The 20,317-nt window shown below is 52.1% G+C and overlaps 5 protein-coding genes across 5 annotated transcripts; 2 read left to right on the top strand and 3 right to left on the bottom strand.

The window, feature by feature from the left end:
• Positions 1–3,376: 3,376 nt before the first annotated feature.
• Positions 3,377–5,044, top strand: N7473_000775 (J domain-containing protein; the record flags this gene model as incomplete). The annotated part of the gene is made up of 1 exon (XM_057146715.1): positions 3,377–5,044. One exon carries the CDS (start codon positions 3,377–3,379, stop codon positions 5,042–5,044), a length of 1,668 nt encoding a protein of 555 aa, XP_057014601.1.
• Positions 5,045–6,271: 1,227 nt separating this feature from the next.
• Positions 6,272–8,223, bottom strand: N7473_000774 (putative sterol o-acyltransferase (APE2); the record flags this gene model as incomplete). Its single annotated transcript, XM_057146714.1, has 6 exons — positions 6,272–6,298; positions 6,356–6,397; positions 6,464–6,719; positions 6,778–7,488; positions 7,570–8,013; positions 8,096–8,223. The coding sequence occupies 6 exons, from the start codon at positions 8,221–8,223 to the stop codon at positions 6,272–6,274; spliced, it is 1,608 nt and encodes a 535-aa protein (XP_057014600.1).
• An 898-nt stretch (positions 8,224–9,121) lies between these two features.
• Positions 9,122–11,943, top strand: N7473_000773 (AP-1 complex subunit gamma; the record flags this gene model as incomplete). The annotated part of the gene is made up of 5 exons (XM_057146713.1): positions 9,122–9,131; positions 9,209–9,332; positions 9,401–9,589; positions 9,656–11,783; positions 11,851–11,943. The coding sequence occupies 5 exons, from the start codon at positions 9,122–9,124 to the stop codon at positions 11,941–11,943; spliced, it is 2,544 nt and encodes an 847-aa protein (XP_057014599.1).
• Positions 11,944–12,745: 802 nt separating this feature from the next.
• On the bottom strand, positions 12,746–14,312 carry N7473_000772 (putative nucleotide-sugar transporter; the record flags this gene model as incomplete). Its single annotated transcript, XM_057146712.1, has 4 exons — positions 12,746–13,019; positions 13,148–13,996; positions 14,088–14,164; positions 14,229–14,312. The coding sequence occupies 4 exons, from the start codon at positions 14,310–14,312 to the stop codon at positions 12,746–12,748; spliced, it is 1,284 nt and encodes a 427-aa protein (XP_057014598.1).
• An 807-nt stretch (positions 14,313–15,119) lies between these two features.
• Positions 15,120–20,061, bottom strand: N7473_000771 (uncharacterized protein; the record flags this gene model as incomplete). The annotated part of the gene is made up of 4 exons (XM_057146711.1): positions 15,120–16,859; positions 16,925–19,405; positions 19,590–19,692; positions 19,853–20,061. The coding sequence occupies 4 exons, from the start codon at positions 20,059–20,061 to the stop codon at positions 15,120–15,122; spliced, it is 4,533 nt and encodes a 1,510-aa protein (XP_057014597.1).
• Between the last annotated feature and the right edge of the window lie 256 nt (positions 20,062–20,317).

Here is a 20,317-nt window from a genome sequence, read left to right as displayed (position 1 = left end):
TGAACCACCGCATCGGGTCCAAATGAATACAAGGTCGAAACGACAATAATGTAGCTTTTTCTTTGGGGGAAGTCGCAACTACCCATCGTTTGCGGTACTCTGTACGCCCACAGTAGTAGGGTGGGGGCCACTGACTATTGGGTTATTGGAAAGTGTACAGCAGAGAGGGACACGTTGGATCATGGGTCCTGGTGGGACCGGGTGGAGGGGCTAACATCGTAACTACTACGGTGAGAAGGTGATGCGATTTGTTGGTTGGTGCCCCGACCTCGGCCCCATTCTTGCATACCACGATGAGTGGCTGACCGACTGATTGCTTTTGCGATAGTCGGCTTCGTAGAATCTAGCGATTAAAGAATATTGACCGGGCGATCGTGCGATCCTGGGTTGGAAGTAGTGTCTACCTCGTGAACGGACAGGTCTCTGATGCTAATACATCGGTACGTACTCGAATTACTTCTGCTGCACGCTGATCAAGCTGAACCATCAGCCCTGAGCAGCGAGAGTGTACGGAAGAAAAGTCTTCATTCTAGCACTGCCTACTAGAAAGATTGGAATATTAACCGGCTCAGTTGGAGCATTCCAAATCGCGGGGAAAAGGCGGTGACTCGTGGTCAAATTCTATATATAGGGCCATAAGTGGAAACGCACTGAAATTCTTCAAGTTGGAGTAAATCAGTATGTACTGTATTCACTAGTTGCGACTCTGGAACGTTTAAGCCACAAATTAAGGTGTCCAGTACCCACGGAACCAGCCGGCCACGAGTTTCGGGAAACCAAATAATTTGACTATAGCCAGGGCCCCGTTATTTAATTACGTTACCTAGCGAACAAAAAAACAAAGTGTGGCGAAGAAAAATTCCAATCAGATGTTTGTACTTTGAAGTACATTTGCATATAATTTAGACTTGAAATATACATCGCCTAGGTACTGACCGAGCTGCGCAGCCTGGCACAGTCTTGAACCAATTAGATGGCTCAAGGCTGTGCCAGCTTTGACGTGGGGCGTGCGGGAGGGCGAAAAGAGACGAGGCGAGAAACAAAGCCCGCACGATGCGGGGGATCCCATTGGCTTGTCAGAACGGACAAGATCGGATGTGTTCCTACATGTCTACATTGTCCATGATTAATATTGTTGGTTGGTAGAGGGGGCGAATTCTTGCCAGGGGCGACCTGAAGTTCAGCTTGAGGCGTTGGAATCAATTCTAGGTATTTCACCAACCAACCGACTAATTTGAGCTATCACGGTAGTTACGAATGGGAAACGGGAAGAATGAAGGAAACGATAGGTCATGCTAAATCGATGGCACCAGGCGTGGGGTATGTACCCAGGAGTACCTGTCAGGAGGGCGTGTCAGTTGGAGGGGGAGAACTAAGAACTGGGAAATTGAGTAAACCTTGTAAGAAGCGGTAGATCTGCATGTCCGAGACTTGTTCTCCATAGAGGACTAGATCTGTGGCGGGGTTCACTTGTCACTTGTTACAGTAAGAGGGACTTGGGAAGGTTTCCCAGTCTGGTCAGTCGTACATCGAAGGCTAGCCAGGTCACTGACTAGCTACATACGTAACTGTGGTAACTCCATAACATGCATAGGTAGCGTCCTTGGTAGAAGAAGTTTAGTTGGGGACTGACGTTGTTGGAACTTGAGGGGTGTGAGCTCAGGACTGTGAACAATGCTGAATGCGGGGCAGTGGAAATAGCGAGAATCCCGCATCATTATTCTATGATCTATCCCGGGGCTGGGAGGATCATCACAGGCATAATCAATCATAATCAGATGTGTAATAATGACTCTCAGAGCTCTCCTCCGATCCTTGAGGAAGAGGGATCCGATCATCAAAGAGCGGGCTTTTCCCTCGTGTTGATTGACTGCCCCACTCTAGACGAACGGACGACTGGAAGGCATGTTCTCCCCCGTATGTACGGAGATACTTGGGATGTCCAATCCCAGTCCAAGCCCAGTAACTCCACGGAAATGCCACGTCCGTGTGATTGAAGGGGCCCAGGCCAATTCAGACCAACCGGATGCGAGATGCACTGGCGCTGGAAAATTGAGAAAATTGAGAGCGTATTCGGTGAAGGTGCACCAGTAAGAGTCCATCAGAACCAGTCAGGGCGGCGCATCAAGCGCCTAGCCATGAGGGCGCCGGGGGTGATGGGGTGATAGCCCTGGCCGTGGGTGGGTGAGGAGGGTGTCATCGCCTTGTCTTTTGTGGACTGGGGGGAAGACTTGAAAGGCCTTTTGAATGATTTGCACTGGAATTGATGGCGTATTAGTAGAAGGGTTTGTCCAGGGAAATGGAAAAGATGATGGCATGGTAGTGATCATCCTGCTCGAGTCCCAGTTTCATACTGCAATAGACAGACACTGTCTTGCCACTCCTTCTCTTGCTCTCTCACTGTTTCTCTCCTTCTCTCTCTGGCGTTGGGCATCCAGTACTGAACGAGGACGAAGTGAGGCGACTCAGTCTATTTGGACCATAATTCTGGAGACATTCCACGCCGAAACTTCCTCAACCGCCACCGCATTGGCGTCTCGGTAGTCGCAGTGGCGGAGTCGAGTGGAAGTGGAAGAAAGAATATTACAAGATTATTACCTTGATTACCCATTGATTACAATTATTACATACCAGGCACCACCACGTCAACCACGGAACCACGGTACCATACCAGTACATCTTGAAGTACAGTACTTTGCTGTGGCTCAATTGATCCCCATCTGTCTGGTTGGAGATTCTCATTTCTATCATATCCTTTTATCCTACTACTACTACTACTACTCCCCCCTCTTTCTGACTATCAGAACTGGTGGCCCTGAACCAATTCTGTCTGAGACACTTCCCATTATCTCCGTGCCTGGGTACCTGTTGTACCTGGCTCTGTTTTCCCTGTTTCTTCTCTCTTTAATTGGGAACGGCCCGACTTTCCTTTCGACCCCGACCGTCGCCGACCTTCCATCCAGCATTTCTAATCTCCAATCCTTCTTCTCTGCTGTCAAAGCCAAAAAAGAATTACATCAGGAATTAGATGGTCGGCTTCGGCTCAATCTCCTGACCTTTTCCCCTGATTATTATTTGCCCCTGACCTCTCCTGATCGGTCATTCCGGACCCTGCCAGTATCTTCTGGATGTGGATTCCTGTCCGATCGTCGTCCCCCAGGGCATTCCCATACATACGTCGCTCTTGCTCCACCGCCTCTTCTTCCCCTCTTCTCTAAACCACCACTGCAATCCCATCTCCTCTCTCGCTCTCTTCCCCTCTTTGTCTTCCTTCAATTCCTAACAGGGCCTCACAACCCTGTTGATGGTTGATTGGAATTTACCCGCGTACCCCTGATCCCCCCCCCCTGATTACAGTTTGCCTCCCCCCCGGAACATGATCTCGCCACCAGATCTCGACCCATATGTGGTGCTGGGGGTTTCCAAGGATGCCACCGTCACTGAAATCCGGGCGGCCCATCGCAAACGAGTACTGAAGTGCCATCCCGATAAGGTGCAAGATGAATCACAACGAATTGCCGCTCAAGATGAATTCCAGCGAGTGCAGCAAGCCTACGAAACTCTATCCGATGAGACCCGCCGCGCCCGCTACGATCAGAAGGCCAAGCTTGCAGAGCTAAAGCGTGAACTGCTCGAGAAGCGAAGACGAACCGCAGAGTCAACACCGTATTCTTCTCCGCGAGGAAGTGGGAGTGGAGGTCCTCGTGAAGTGCGAGAAGGTCGTGTCTTTGAGGAACGAGTCCCCGTGGACATCATCTTGGATGAGGAATTGCGATTCACGGAGGAGCCCCGTTCAATGTCTCGCAAATACGACGAATTTGGCATGCGATCCAAGCCCAAGCCCACCGATGACAGGAAGAAAGCTCGCACCCCAGTCAGCAGTTATCGAGCCGCCAAGGACCTGCGGGAGACGACGAAGGCAAAGCTGGCCGACCAGGCCAAGCAACGGGACCGCGAGCGCCGTCGGCAGGCCTCTGCCAAGTATGACAACTATGACTCGTTTGCCGAATCCGACAGCGGTTCAGACTCGAGTGGCTCCGAGATCTACGTGCGTCTCAAGAAGCCGACCTACCGATCCCGCGAGTCCCGCGATTCTCGTGAACCGCGGGAATCCAGGGAATCGCGATCCCGGCCAACGGAATCTGTCCGGCGTCGTGGTCGTTCCTACGATGACGACGACGATGATGATGAAGACGAGCTTCCTGGTCGATACAGCAGTCGCAAGCATGATAGCTGGCAGCATCTGGCCGAGGAGCACATTCAACGCTCCAAGCATGAAGGCCCACGGGGGTCTCGGTCCCCACCGCGACGCCGTGGTTACGAGTCAGCCGAACCAGAGATGAACACCAGTCGGCGCGCGGCTCGGTCCTCCCGCTCAACCCGGAACCAGTCGACCTCCCGCAACAACTCCTACGAGCACCTGGAATTCCCACGACGGGAACGTGAAGAATTCAAGCCTCCCAAGATGCCTAGTTCCTCTACTTCACCCGCCTACAAATCTTCTATCCGCCCCTCCTTGTTTGGAGCGCGTGCCACTACCTCGACCGGCTTCACTCGTCCCAAACGGGAGAGTTCTAGCCGCGAAGAGCCTTCCCTAGAGAAGATGGCCCGCGAGTCCATCCCCGCCCGGCCTTCCAGACGCTATGACTCCGGCTACTCCAGTCCCAGTACCCCCGAGATGCCCGCCAGGGGCACCTCCCCCAAGCCGACCGCCCGCTACAAGATTGTACCTGATTCAGTCATCATTGAGCCCTCAAAGGCCACCAAGTACCGCTCGGTATCCCCCGAGCGGGCTCGTATGACCCCTAGACGAGCCAGCACATTTGCCAACTTTGACACAGAAGCGCCACGCATAGAGGTCCGCTCTGTGCGGCCTGTGCGGCAGTACGATGATGTCGAGTACACCTCTCGCCTCCGGTCCCAGGACGTCAAGTACGCCCGCGAGATTCGACCCAACGACGTCCACGTTTCGCCGGGTCGATCTCACTACTACAATGACCACCGCCATCCCCAAGTGGGAAGACGTCAGTCGACAGCTGCATGAACGAAACCACATAAATGACGACAGCCCACGCTCGTGCATATCTTATTACAGTATCCCTTCTGCGCTTGATTCAGGATTTTTCTACATCATCATCGATTATCTCGCACTACTCCCTTTTTTCAACATCTTTCTTGTCAATATTTTTCCAGCGGTGACCGCCACTACAGCCCTAGTCCACCATCCTATTATCTCACGGAAATCCCCTGGCTCCATCCTTATCCCCCCGACAATGGGGGCATAGTACCTTCCGCCCAGGGCGATGAATGGGCTCATTCTTCTATCCCCACCCCTTTAGCATTGGGACGGTTCGGTTCGGTTCGATTTGGTTTGGGTATCCGCGCATGATCAGGCACTTCCCGGTGGGGACACAATCAATCTGGTTTTCTTGTCGGCGCTACAGGTTCGGGGGGCAATGGTGTTTATTGTTTCATGATCTCACAATCAACCATACCATACTACAACCTATCTGGCGTCTTTGTGATTTTTTGTTTTGTGATGGTTTATTATTATGGTGTCTCATGTTTTTGTTCGAGTCTCCATTTTCTCTGTTTGCTCTTGCGATTCTTTTTTTCATCTTTATCTTTAGTCCGGGACAACACATTTATCTAGAATCCCGTGAAACCTATGACCCTTGGTGGGGCGAGAGCCTTGCTAATTAACGAATTAACGCTTTTCGATATGATTATACGTGGTTTTTCTCTGGAACTTGTGTTTTTCCTGTTGTTCGTGCTCTGGTTAATTTGGTAAAATGTAGATTGGTGCCATACATAGTACAATGAATTGAATAACATAATTTAATGATTCAGTTGCTGTTCAACTCGAGAAATTTGAAGACGGGGCTTTCCCAATTGTTAATTCTGAGTCATTGCCTGAGTATGTAGTTAGTTAACTAACCCAAGCTCTTGTTTCTTGAATGCCCAAGACTGTACCCAAACATCGCCACTTTTTTGTTATTTTGGAAAGCCGTCGATGATAGGATAAACGTCGATAATATGATATTCAGTGCCCACAACAGTGTAAAGTAGTTTAGTTCATTGCAACTATATACAAGTTTCATTCCAAAGCACCCCCAATCAAATCCGTAACCAGTAAGAAATAGCAACGGGGTATTGAATAGATGGAGTACACATCTCCCAACCTAACCTTATCCTACTATACACTTCCAATCAACATGCGTGAAAACCAGATTGCAAGCAATATATCCATTACGTTCACAATAGTCTGAGCTCAAACCAGGACGTAAAAGACGCACATCTAGATTGACAGTGGTATTAGCAACGCAGAAAGATAAAGGGTATAGACAAAACTCACTATCGAAAGACCCGAGATCATCGAGAACCAGAAGAAAACATTCTACATATCGAATTTTAGTATTTCTCCCGTAAATGAAACACGGGTTTGAACTTTGTCAGAACTTACGTTGAGAGTCTTCCTTCCCTTGAAAAACCGCGACTTCTGCACTGCGACGATGGGAAGCTGGAGCATCATAGCTCCGAAGCCGTAACCGCGCAATTTTTTGGTGATACAGCTCATGACTACTTCGTGGAAAATCGAGCTGACCAGGAATGTGATGAACATGGCCACGGGTTGAGAAAAGTGGGAGCGGGATGGGAAGTAGACATGGCGGAAGAGGAAGTGGTGGACGGGGACGTTCCACTCTCGTGAGAATTCAAGCCTGATATCAGTGTTAGCTATTTGCCGAGAATTGAGGTTGTTAAAGGGCTTAGTCTCACCAGTCACACGAGTTCCACCAGTCAGAGTAGAAGTGTCGGTCAGCGAAGCGGGTCAGCTCTGCGAATGCGCCTAGCACGTATTCGAAGATCACTAGGAATACTAGTAGGAAGGTCACCATGAAGGGGAATAGTAGCATGCTGATGGTCTCGGCCAGGACGAGCGCCTTCTCGGTTACACTGTCGAGAGCTTCTAATTGAAGGTGTGCCTCGCTCAGGACAGGAACGATGAATTCCTCGCTCGTTAGTGTGAGCAAAAAGATACATCCAAATATTGCAAGAGTCTTCCATGCAATCTCATCCCAGCGGCGGTTGGGTCGGCGGGGGTACTCCAACTCATAACATAGAGTTGGGCAACACACGAAGTCTGCGTAGTTTCCAAGACTTAGGTTCTGTGGGTAGGAGATGTTGCCCAGAGGGGAGGTCAACTCTGTGGCCAGGTCTTCACGTAAACGGGCCAGAGGCTCAGTGGAATCGTCATCGTCATGCTGGGGCTTCATTGACGGGCGGCGGCGGTAAGGCTCCGGATACCGGATTGCAGCGGGAGAGCTCGGCTCAATGGGGCCTGGCTTATCGAGAGCGGCGAGACGTCGCTCAGTCTCGCTAAGATGGCCATTATAAAAGGCATATGAATGTAATTTCATGAGAATCGTCAAGAGATGGAGGGTGAAAAACACTTGGGCCGTCCAAGTCCAGAGGCGCATAAACGGCCAGCTTTGAGGCCTTTAGTTAGCTCAATGTCCCATATCCACAAGTACAGAGTGCCCACAAGTCCATGTTGGGGCATCAACCTACTTGATCCACACCGCTAGCCACAGAGCCTCTCCTATGCTTTGAAGGATCATACCTCCACGTGCCCACCGCAGCCACCTCGGCCCGCTGCGCCAGATCTTATGCATGGGCAGGACAAGTGCCGAGCTGGCCACCATGGCCAGATCAGTCAGGCCCAGCTCCCACACATTGGCCGATAACAGACTCCAAACTCGCACCCGCAACGGGTATCCAGTATCCTTAATATTGCGTAGCATAGTTGTAACCACCATAATCACCAAGCTGATCCAGAACAAGGTGAAGAAACCCCGGAAATTGTGATAATCGCTATCGGGATCGAAATGGGATACTCGAGGCACGTAGTCAATGGTATAAAAGAGGCGATTCCGAGCGCGCACTTGCTTGCGCGCCACCGCAATCGATTGCGCCGATGGGGGCGCATCTTCAGGGATGGGGGTGGAGTAGCCACTGCATTTGGGGATTGATTTGTTAGACGGCATTGCTCGAGACTCGAGATGTAATTCATTCGTGGTAGTTGCAGGCTACATACCTTGCATCTGAACTCAACCTATCCAGCATAGGAGGCGTTAGAGTCGCATCGGCCTTTGTGTCGGGCTGATTGGGAATGGCGCGCGGCCGGAGGACGGACGGGTCATGCTGGGCGACGGCAGTGGACATCCTCGGGCGGGAGAGGAAAGGATGCAATTGCGAGTATGTAAGATAAAGATAGAGAAAGGAGAGTTCACATTGAAAGCATGAACGGGAATAGGCGAAGTCGGGAGGAGGTTAGGATGTGGGATTGATTTTATGTTGTTGACTGATCTATGTCGAGATGTTCCGAGGGGGAGCCGGAAAGCCGAAAATTGGGGCGGGTCCGTCCAACTACGTCAATGGTGAGCCTTAAAACCTTAGAGCCTTGGAGCATCTGAGCCTTGTGGAGTGTATGTATTAAGGTGACCATGCCATGTGCTCTGCATGAAGTGGGCTTAGCTGCGAACTGTTTGATCTTAGGGCCATGGCATTTGGCACCAAGACCAATAGTTTACAGAGAGTACTGTTGTTCGTCATTTCTAGCTGCTTCAAAACTTGGTCCTGCATGCTCATTACGTCTGGTTGTCTTGGATCTCCTACTCACCTTCCTTAGGGACCACAACCATGGATATCCAATAACAATACTCTGGTTTTTTTCTATTGGACTAAGTTTAACCAAGTATATCAAGTCTACTTATCTTTTATGATCGAGGTGCTTATAAAGCCCTACCACTGCGATACTCAGGTACAAGTGTAAGCTACAGTAGACAGATGAAATCATGTGACCCCGAATAACTGCCGCTTACATCAGCGACTCCTCATGCTCCCATTTTAGGACTAGCGCGCTTTTCCCGCGCCAAGAAGCCAGGTCGACCCCCAAGTCACGGGCCATAATAATAACGCCAATCCAGACCGGACCGCTGAATTGCTTCAACTACTGTCGTGCGAGCTACCGTATCTGTCTTGGATCCCACCGCGGGCCCCCTTTTGGACTTCCTCCATTGTCACTTCTCTCTCCTGACCCCGCCAGGGGTTGTGGATCACCATGTCTTCCCGTAAGTTGGCCGCCTGTCACCCCTCATCGTCTCCCCTGAGGGTGCCGCAATGTGCTAACCCCCGCATGTGCAACCAGTGAAGCAATTTATCCGCAATGTTCGATCGGCCAAAACCATTGCCGACGAGCGGGCAGTCATCCAGAAAGAAAGCGCCGCTATTCGAGCCTCGTTTCGCGAAGAGAGCCACGACTCGGGCATCCGGTTAGATCTCCAACAGCCTCGTCCTCTCCCGATTGATGTATAAAGATGGTTCTAACGAGAGACTATAGGAGGAACAATGTGGCCAAATTGCTCTACCTCTTCACGCTGGGTGAGCGGACTCACTTCGGTCAGATCGAATGTCTAAAGCTACTCGCCTCGCACCGTTTCGCCGACAAGCGACTGGGCTACCTGGGAACAATGCTGTTGCTCGACGAGAATCAAGAGGTGTTGACACTAGTGACCAATTCATTGCAGAAGTCAGTGGCCCATTATTTTGAAAGCCATACCGTGTCCGTGGAGGACAGATACTGATACCCAACTAGTGACCTGAGCCACTCTAACCAGTACATCGTCGGTCTCGCCCTCTGCGCCCTCGGTAACATCGCCTCCGTCGAAATGTCCCGAGATCTTTTTACCGAAGTCGAGAACCTTATGTCTACAGCGAACCCCTATATTCGACGGAAAGCCGCCATTTGTGCGATGCGGATATGTCGCAAGGTCCCAGATCTGCATGAACATTTCCTGGAGAAGGCGAAAACGTTACTCGGGGATCGGAACCATGGCGTCTTGCTTTGCGGCCTGACTTTTGCGATCGATCTGTGTGAGGCTGAAGAGGAGGAGGAAGGCCCGGAGGGAGTTATTGAGGTGTTCCGACCGCTTGCCGGAGGTCTCGTGCGTGCCTTGAAGGGTCTTACAACGTCCGGTTATGCCCCGGAACACGATGTGTCTGGTATCACAGATCCTTTCCTCCAGGTGAAGATACTCCGGTTCCTGCGGGTTTTGGGCCGAGGAGATGCGGCTACCAGTGAATTGATCAACGATATCCTGGCCCAGGTGGCCACCAACACCGACTCGTCAAAGAACGTGGGCAATGCCATCCTGTACGAGGCTGTGCTCACCATTCTCGATATCGAAGCCGATTCTGGTTTGAGGGTGCTGGGTGTGAACATTCTTGGAAAGTTCTTGTCCAACAAGGACAACAACATTCGCTATGTGGCATTGAACACACTCAACAAGGTCGTTGCCATCGAACCGAACGCAGTGCAAAGACACCGGAACACCATCTTGGAATGTCTGCGGGATCCTGATATCAGCATTCGCCGGCGAGCGCTCGATCTCAGCTTCATGTTGATCAACGAGAGCAATGTGCGGGTGCTCGTGCGGGAATTGCTTGCTTTCTTGGAGGTGGCCGACAACGAGTTCAAGCCAGTCATGACAACCCAGATTGGTATCGCTGCTGACCGCTTTGCCCCGAATAAGCGCTGGCACTTGGATACCATCCTGCGGGTTCTCAAGCTGGCTGGGACCTACGTCAAGGAGCAGATTTTGTCTTCTTTTGTTCGCCTTATCGCAACTACCCCCGAGCTGCAGACCTATGCCGTTCAGAAGCTCTACTCTTCTTTGAAGGATGACATCTCGCAAGAGGGTCTCACACTTGCGGCTACTTGGACGATTGGAGAATACGCCGACAGTCTGCTGGAGGGCGGCCAATACGAAGAAGAAGAACTGGTCAAGGATGTCCGCGAGTGCGACATTGTTGACCTGCTCAACAACATCCTCAACAGCACATACGCTAACCAGATCGTCGTCGAGTATATCATCACCGCGTCAATGAAGCTCACCACACGTCTGCAAGAACCCGCTCAGATCGAACGTCTGCGTCGCCTCCTTTCCAGTCGCACCGCCGACTTGAGTGTCGAGATTCAGCAGCGTGCTGTCGAGTATAGCAACCTCTTTGGGTTTGACCAGATTCGTCGTGGTGTCCTTGAGCGCATGCCTGCACCCGAGATCCGCGAGGAGCAGCGAGTACTGGGCGCCCCCACCAAGAAGCGCCAGAGCAAAATCCTCCGCGGCAAGTCCACCAAGGTGTCCAAGCCTGCCGAGCACGACCTACTCCTCGATCTAATGGGTGGCTCCGATGCGCCCGTGACCAGCCCGACATCAAACGGGTCCAATACCGCCGATCTGCTGGCAGATATCCTGGGCGGAGGGGACTCGAGCACATCGTCGCCAGCACCCGCGGCAATGGGTCAGACCTCTATGAACAACGCCGTGATCATGGATCTGTTCGGCTCGAGTGGTGCCTCGCCTTCTCCTCAGCCAACCCAGCAGCCTGCCTCTGCCTCCATGGACTTGCTTGGTGGGGGTGGCCTGGGTGCTTCTGCACCCTCACCCTCTGCCTCGCCCGCACCTGTCTCCGCTTCTACGCCTGCACACAGCGTCTACAACAAGGATGGTCTTGTGCTCACTTTGCAAGTGCAGCGAAGCGGTCCCAACGCTCAAATTCTAGCCCGCTTCCGCAACGAGTCCAACTTTGACAGCTTCGCCAACGTCGGCCTCCAGGCCGCTGTGCCCAAAAGCCAGCGCTTGCAGCTGAGTGCTATCAGCAAGGCTGACCTCGAAGCCGGTGACGAGGGCACCCAGACCCTGCGTGTGACTGCATTGAATGGGGTATGTTTTAACCTTAACCCGTAAACTAATTCTTAAACATGAGACTAACCGCATTACCCTAATTCAGGCCCTCCCACCCAAGCTCCGCCTCCGCCTCCGAGTATCATCCACCCGGGACGGAAACCCAGTGACCGATCAGGTCGACTGGTCCGAGCCATAAGCAACCAGACAAGCTCAATTCACATTCTGCATCTTGTCAAGGTTTACAGCTGAAGGTTAGGACCATTTGAGATGCAAAATATTTCAGGCGGACAACCATTTTTTTAATTCAACGAGCAGCATCCCCCAAAATTCTCGCAGTTCTATACACACACAACCCCTCTAGTCACGTTACGCCTTCATATTTTGTTTCTGCTTGGCCTCTTTTAGACATTTCATGCTTCTTTTTTTGTCCTTACTTCCCACGTATCTTCCTTCCGCCATCGCTTCCTTCTTAGGATGGAAGGCCCTTTTTCTTTCTTGTACATGCTTCGTTAGCAGATGATTCAGTGCATGGACAAGTGCTGCATGGTGCAAATTGATTGGTTCTGTGTTTAGTGTGTCGTCCTTGAAGTAAAGTATGGCCATCGATGGGACTTCGTCTACGCAGTTTGAAATGGGAGTTTAGAGAACATTTGGTTTCAACGGACTGGAATTTCTGTCTGCTACTTGCAAGCATCCTAGCTAGACATCCAAAGAGAGACAAGCCTGAACAACAATGATCTTACAAAAGGAACTCAAGAAAACCATTCACACACGAAACAAATGCCCCAAAAAAAGAAGTAGAACAAGCGACCCAACGCCAGTGTATATCCAAAAATCAGAGTAGACAAAGCAAAGTACTAATGCGGCAGTAACGCCCGACGTCCAGCGTATAGAATCAAAATGCAAAATGTATCAAGACAACCCACCGGACAAACCCCGGCTTGAGCTGATGAACATAACATGAGAGTGTTTGGTTATGGTCATGTTTGTATGTAGACCTACATGTGCTCAATAGGTTCCTCGGGGAGTAGCACCTGGCCCTCCCTCCGACCTGAGGGGAGACAAGCCTTGAGAGGGGGACGGATGATATCGTTGAAGAGGAAGGTGCCGTAGACGAGGAGTCCGAAGCCAACGACTTGTAGCCACTTGAATGATTCCCAGCCTAGACCCAGAGAGACGAGCCAGATGAACAGGGTGCGGCAGGTATCGATTGTGCTGCGCGAGGTGGCAGATACAGTGCGGGTGACGGAGAGACCGAAGAAGTTGAAGCCGCTGCAATAGTTAGTAAGAGTCCAAGATAAAAATAAAAATAAAAATGGGGATGGTGCAGGGTTGGAAGGGGTTGGAAGGGGTTGGAAGGGGGTAGAAAATGTAGAGTCGAAAAGAAGAGATGGACACACCCAATGCTGATCATGATCAGGATACTAGAAATCGCCACGGCGCGATTCGTGCTGATTTCGTGCCATCCCTCCTTCATATCGAAGTAGCCATACCGACCGGCATCCGTGCTACCGACGACCACATAAGCGATAATCATACCGATCACGGTAACCGAGAATCCAAAGATACCCTCCCAGCCAACGACTTGAATAGGATCCATAGCATAATTCTCAAGAATCCACTCCTCAAGAACAAACTGCGTTGCCGTGAAGATCTGAGCAGCCGCAATCAGCAAAACACCAATAATAGTCTGTACCGCTTCAGGCGTCCTTCCATCCGCATGGACGGAGGTCCCGCCATCCTGGGTGATATCGTGACCGCTATCACCGCTGAACAGCGCACCGGCAAGGCCAACCAGGGCCACACCTAGTACTACGATGAAAAGCGCACTCCACTGGTACAGGAAGAGCTTGCGGCGGAGGAAGAGGACACTGAAGAGACCGACGAAGAGAACCAGGGCTCCACGAGTCATCTGGTAGATACTGGCGGCGACGAAGAGCAGGCCCACGTTCATAAGGGTGGTGCCCGCGATATCGCAGCAAGACGGCGCGGCAAGCAGGAGAATCCGCCACCCGCGCAACTTAATGCGATCATCAACTTCGTGTGCGGGCTTGCGGTGGTCATGGCCATTATGCGCATCCAGTGTGTGGTCCTCGTCCTCGTCCTCGTCCTCGTCCCGCACAGGTCGATACCCGCCCTCGAACAGCGGAGACGACTCTCGAGTGAGTCGAGGTGCCAAAAAGCGCTTATAAATAATCGACAATCCGACCACAATCCAACAACCCATTTCACCGACAAACATTTGGGCCCTAATCGATCGGGAGGATCATCGTAAGCCAATTTCCAGCGAGTCATAGTCATGTCCATCACGCAACTCTGCCACCCGACGATATCACCTACGTCTGAATCACTGGCTGCTCAAACAGCTTGCGCTCCTTGGGATTGGGAGAGTCACAGTTCCGTACACATTGCATATCCTTTGATCGGGGGTTATCATTAGCTGGGGACGCTCCTCGCCATGGATCTGGGCGGGCGTGTTACCTGATACTTGTTAAGAATAGTGTTGCAGACTCCGGTCACGAGCATCATCGTGACCAGGATTGGAATAAGGCCGCGGTTCACCATGGTGTCCCTATAATCGTTGGAATGGGACTTGAGGCGGGAAGGAGGGATGGAGAAGAGAAGTGGAGAGGAGAGGAGGTTGGAGTCAAACAAAGCGGAGATCGCCCTTATCGGCTGATAAGCAGCCACTGGCCAGCTGACGTGACTGAGTGGGTCCATTCCGGCTAATGAAACTATACAAATACTTAAGCAGCCCTGTTACAGTAGAGCAGATCTACAAGTCAGCAACAAAGTACAGAAATTACTGTAGGAAAATATGATAACATCAATGCCCTGATATTGACAAGGTTGTAGATAGATATTATGAAAAAAAAAAATAGACCCATTCCCCATCCTGGCAGGTAACAACAGAAAACCCCCTCTTTTTCCCCCACAGTATGAACGCCATCGCTGATCACAGGTGGGAATCACAAAAGAAAAAATGAAAAAAAAAAAAAAACCGGACACGAAAATCCAGCATCCTCGAAAAAAGGATCGCTCAAAGAAAGGGAAGTAGAAAAGGGATGAAAGAGAAAGGAAAATGGGCTGCCAAGAAATAATGAGAGAAAATAGGAGTCCCGGGTTGGGTATGGTACACACGCTTCCAGATTGCAACCCATCATCAAATAAAAAAAAGAAAATCGAAAAGGACAGAAGACCGTGTATCCTATGTACGCCAGAGGAAACCCGCCAGGATGGGAGAAAAGGAAACAGAAAATAGTCAAGTCGTAAAATTGGTCCATCTCAGCTCTCGTTGTACCGAAAATGAGATTGAGATTTGAAGAAGAAATTGGTCAAGTGCGATCAGACCAAACGCGACAGGCCTCACACTCACCGAACAGTAGAGATGACCAGGTTACCGCGGCCGCCGCGGAGGGCAAGCTCCTTCTCTTCACGCTGTTCACGTTCGAGGCGGTCAAAGTCTACCCGCACACCCGGGATGCCATCGCCGCTGTTGTCCTGGAGCTCGAGCGGGATATTCATCCACTCGGCCGTAGCCCGAGCGGACTCTTCATCATACTCCGCCCACTCGGACCAATTGATCGGGTCATCCTGGGGTGTCTGAATGGCCAGGGCCAGGTCATTCGAGTCCGGGGTATCCTCAGTGGGGTCAGCGCCAAGGAAGGCGTTATTATTGAAAGCCTCATCGGAGAACATGTTGAGTCCATTGCCATCATCAAGGTCGTCAAAAAGAGGGTCAAAAGTATCAGCAAGCTCCTGAGGAGTCATATGGGAATTAGCCCACGGAAGAGCGGGTTCCGACGGCAAGTCAAGAGCACCAGGCTTCGAGCCCGGCTTCTTGGCCTTCCCCTGCTGAGGCGTGAGCTGTTGAGCGGAAGTAGCAGGCGACGCGCTCTTAGCAACGACCTGACTCGGGGCTCGTAACATTGGAGTTGCGGTGGAGGAGGCAGGAGTCGCCAGGCCAGGCTTGACAGGAGAAGCCATCAATCCAGTGGGACCAGCACTGGTAGTAACGACCTGGTTGGCTCCCTGGTTATCCGCGGTCAAGCCAAGACCAATGTCAAGACTATCGATGTAGAATTGGAAGGGGTCATCGATGACCTCTACAACCTCAGGCTTGTGGCTCTCTTCAACGTGCTTATCCAACGCAGCCTGAGTTGGGAAGCCTTGGAAGTGAAACTGGCACTCGACAATGCCACACTTGAATGTACCAACCAGAGGGGCAGCCGCTGATTTGGCATCTGCAACGGTCTTCTTGTAACTCGCATCGGCGATGAGTGGAGCACTGGCCGGCACGGGAGATGAAGATACACCGGTTTGAGACTGCTTGCGCTTTTTAGGTGGAGGAAGTTTCAGCTTCTCGGGCGCAAGTCCTCCGGAGCCATAGGCGGGAACACCCTGGGGCGACGGCGCTCCAAATGGCGCTGGTGGCACTGGTGCAGACTGGCTGGAGGCCCGACGAGCACGCTGGAGAGCCTCTTCATGTTGCTGCTGTTGGAACTGCAACTGCTTGAGGTTGTTCGCGTTCAAGGGGGTTGTCTGTGTAGGCTGTTCCGACTGAGCAGCTGGGGTGTTTGCACGATTGAGAGCAGACTGACGCTCGTTAGTTATCCGCACGAGCGTCATTTGGAACAACTTGCGGACGAAAATGATGGCGCCAGTCAGATAGTCGGGAGTGATAGTGAAATGGTCATTGATGATCCACTCCGGGGTGTTCTTGAACTGACGCATCAACTGAATCCGCATGGCAAGCAGGTTTCTGATATTGCGCTCTTGGTTGGCTGCCTTCTGGAATCCATGCAGAACCAGGATATCTAGGCGAGCCAACACTTCCAGGGAGTCTTGCAGCTGCTGGGTCATAATCGCCTTCTGTTCTGGAGAGACAGTCACAATGTTCGGCGCCGGAGCCGCCTTGGAAATCTCGTTGTATATGTCCAAAAGCTTTGGGGGAAGATTGTTTTTCCAATTGCTTTCAGCCACTGCCCGATTGAAATACTGACCGCGGAAGAGTGCCTGCTGCTGGAGGCGCATAGTCTGTTCAACATGCAGGCGCTGTTCAGGAGTCATGGCAGCAAGACCTTCTTGTGAGAGTGCCTGATTGGGCACTGGCTTTTGCGGCACCGAGTTTTTAGCAATTGGAGTGGCTTGGGGTTGCTGGGGGTGGTGTTCATGACCGGCATCTCGACGACTATGTCATCTTGGTTTGGTCTCTTCTTCGATCTCTGATTCACAGTCGGGGCTTTGCCGCCTTTAGGAGCAGGGGCTGCCTGTTGTGGCCTGGGATTCGGAGGCTGTAGATCACCGGTCACTTGAGGAGGCTGTTGGGCAACAGGGACTGGTGGAACCTGCGTCTGCTTTTGAGGTACCACACCAGGAGGCTGAGGTACCGCCCGGCCCATAGCAAGAGCCCGTTGTTGTACAGCTTGCTCAAGCATCTGCCTCTGTTTGTTTCGAAGAAGCTCGCGAATTTGGTCGTCGGTATAATTCGACGAATTACTGCCTAGCTTCTGGCGAGCAGATTGAACATCCTCGTTTGTGATTGGTCGCATTGCGATGTTCATACCGGGATGTGGATGATTCTGAGGAATCTGCATGCCATTTTGAGGGCCTTGGTAAGCCTGCTGGATTTGGGCTTGATTTTGCTGATTCTGTTGATTCTGTTGATTCTGTTGGTTCTGCTGCTGGGCGATTTTCGTAGCTAGGATCTGGGCGAAGTGAAGCTTTTGCAGAGTCAAGAGCCGATTAAAGTCAACCCCAGTAGTGGTAACGGGATTAGTGCTCGCCCAATGCTTGATCTGAGCCCAAGTCTTGATGTGCTGTGGAACGTGAGGGTTATTAGCGACGAGGGATGGCGGGAAAGGGACCCGGTCCATCTCCTTTTGCTGGTCAACAGTCATCTCGTGGCCATTGTTCTGTTTGCGAAGGGCATTCAGCTTCATCATCTCGGTCTGTCGCTGCTGGCGCACCGCCCGTTGCTGAGGAGTCAACTGCTGCTGGTTTTGAAGGAGACCAGCTGCCATGTTCATGCCTTGCGGCATACTCATAGAGTTTCTCATTCGAGGGTTGTTGACCATTTGACCATTGAACATAGCCGGATTTTGAACATCTTGCGGGAGAGAACCTTGCTGCTGCTGCTGCTGCTGCTGCGGCTGTGATTGCGGTGCCGGTTGCTGCTGCTGCTGCTGCTGTTGCTGCTGAAGGTTGGCTCGAGTCAAATTGTTGGCATGGGCACGACGCTGGGTCTGCAGGAAAGAATGGAGCTGCTCATTCGTCAACCCGGACAATTGCTCCTGGATCGGCCCGGGGAGATTGGGAGGAATTTGAGGCCGATTTTGCATAGTGGGTTGCGCAGCCTGCATACCACCTGGGTGCTGACCCATATTCGCTGGGCGAGACGGAGGCCGCACCTGGGCAGCCATAGGAACAGGGGAGATCTGACCAGGGGGCATGCCCTGGTTTAGCATTGGCATGACAGGACTTTGTTGGGAGAATTGGGCCTGGGCTTGCGGGTTGACCTGGCCGGACATCGCCAACTGCGCTTTCTGAGCTGCTGCGTGAGCACGTGCCTGAGCTTGTGCCTGCTGAGCTTGGAATTGCTGGGCTCCGTTGGGGAGACCCTGCTGCATTTGCTGTTGGCTGAACATCTGAGGGTTCATGCCCATACCGTTCATCGCCCCGTTCCCTTGGCCATTTTGGCCAGACTGCTGTGGGAACAGATTCTGCTGATTGTTGAACGGTGCCTGGTTCATTTGCGACGAGCTGGCAGGAACCACTAACTGACCGGCTTCCTGAGAGCGAAGACCGTCAGCTTGCTGGCCCTGAATGTTCTCCACATTGCCGAAGAAAGCGTTCGGATCCTGACCCTGGGCTGGGTTACCGGAGAAAGTCGAATTGCTGCGCTGAAGATTCATCATGTTTTGAAACATTGCCTGTTGGTTCATCATCGGGTCACCCGTGAGCATGGCATCGGCATTGGCGTTGGCAGCATTCGCAGGGCGGCCCATATTCATGCCAGTACGATTTCGGAATCGTCGCAATTGAGTTACAGCCTGAGTGCGGAAAAAGTAGGTGATCGGTTCTATGCCTTGTCGCTGCAAGTAATCTCGCTGCTCCGGATTCATGTTGGCAAGATTGAGCTTGATCTTTTCAACATCCGCTGGAGACGTCTTGTGCATCATTTGGTCTGCCAACCGGATGACATGCTCGGCCTCAGGGTTCTGAAGGCCGGTGACGTCGTCGGGGAGAAGAAGGCCATTGGGAGGGCGCTGCTGAGCTCGCTGCTGTTGTTGTTGTTGCTGCTGTTGCTGTTGTTGTTGCTGCTGCTGCTGCTGTTGTTGTTGTTGTTGTTGTTGGTGGTGTTGCTGCTGCTGCTGCTGCTGAAGCATCGCTTGCTGCTGCTGTTGTTGCTGGCGCTGTTGCATGGCAGCCTGCTGGTTGGGACCATTCATGCCCATGGCCATTTGAGACTGGCCTGGAGCAACTGGCGAGGCCTGCATGTTTGGGTTCATCTGAGGAGGGAAACCGCCCTGAAGCTGGTTCTGCATGGCGGGCCCACCTTGGGGCATCATCCCGCTTTGAATGGCAACGGCGGCTTGTCTCTGGCGCGTGTCTTTGATGTGGAGGAGCTTCTCGTTGCAATCCTTCTCGTAATCGCTCTATCAAGTTGAAGACACCGAGGTCAGTAAAATTGGGATCGGAAAATTCTAGCAAGGCAGAGGGAGGTTGGGAACAAAGGAATCAAGAGGGGACGAGGAAGAGAAAATATGTGGGGAGAGGATGGGGAAGATTAGGGAGGATGGGGGGGGGAGAAAAGAGGGTAAGTGAGGCGAGGTGACGAACCCGTTCGGCAGCTTTCTTAAAGGCACCGGTTTCAAAGGCAATGGCGGCGTTGCCTGCCTGCTTCAGGTCGATACGAGGTTGAATCAATCGGAGAGAGGTGATCCTAGGCAAACAAAATGGTTAATATTTGGATGGAAGGGCGGAGAGATGGATGGAGGTTGAATGAGGTGAATCAGGCAGCGGATGGGTGGGCCGCGACAAAAAAGTAGGCGGGAAGGGAGGGGGTGAGAGAAAGTCGGGGAGTCTGTCCATGGCACACTTACATTTGGTAGACATTCATAGCTCGAACCTTGATGGGGACTTCATCTTTCCAGCCACCAAGTCGAGGCTGCATTTGCAACTCCTGCGCGACGGAGCTCATAATCAACTGGGCGTTCTCATTGCGCTGCTGCTGCGATTGTTGTTGCGACATGCCGGGCTTGACGAGGCCAGACATGCCCCCGCCGGGGTTGGAGAACTGGGCGGGATTCATGACGGAAGCCCCGTCAATGAGGATCAGGGAGCAATCCGCGGAAGAAGGTGGTGGTCGTCAGCATTCGCTAGAGAGACTAAGATTCGGAGAGAGTTGAGGCAGCGTGAGGGAGAGTCGGGGTGTCGGGAGGGAGAGTCGAGTGGGAGAGAGTGGACAGGGGGTCGCGTGGTGAAATGAGAGGAGAGGATCAAAGATCAGACGAAATTCATCGAGAAAAGTCGAGAAAAGGACGGTCGGAAGAAGGTTGACAGGAGGA

This window comes from Penicillium subrubescens, assembly GCF_028828155.1.
Source record: "Penicillium subrubescens strain IBT 31985 chromosome Unknown utg000001l_segment0_segment0, whole genome shotgun sequence".
Taxonomy (NCBI): Eukaryota; Fungi; Ascomycota; class Eurotiomycetes; order Eurotiales; family Aspergillaceae; genus Penicillium; species Penicillium subrubescens.
The sequence above is the reverse complement of the archived record's forward strand: the minus strand, read 5'-3'. Positions and strand labels throughout refer to the sequence as shown.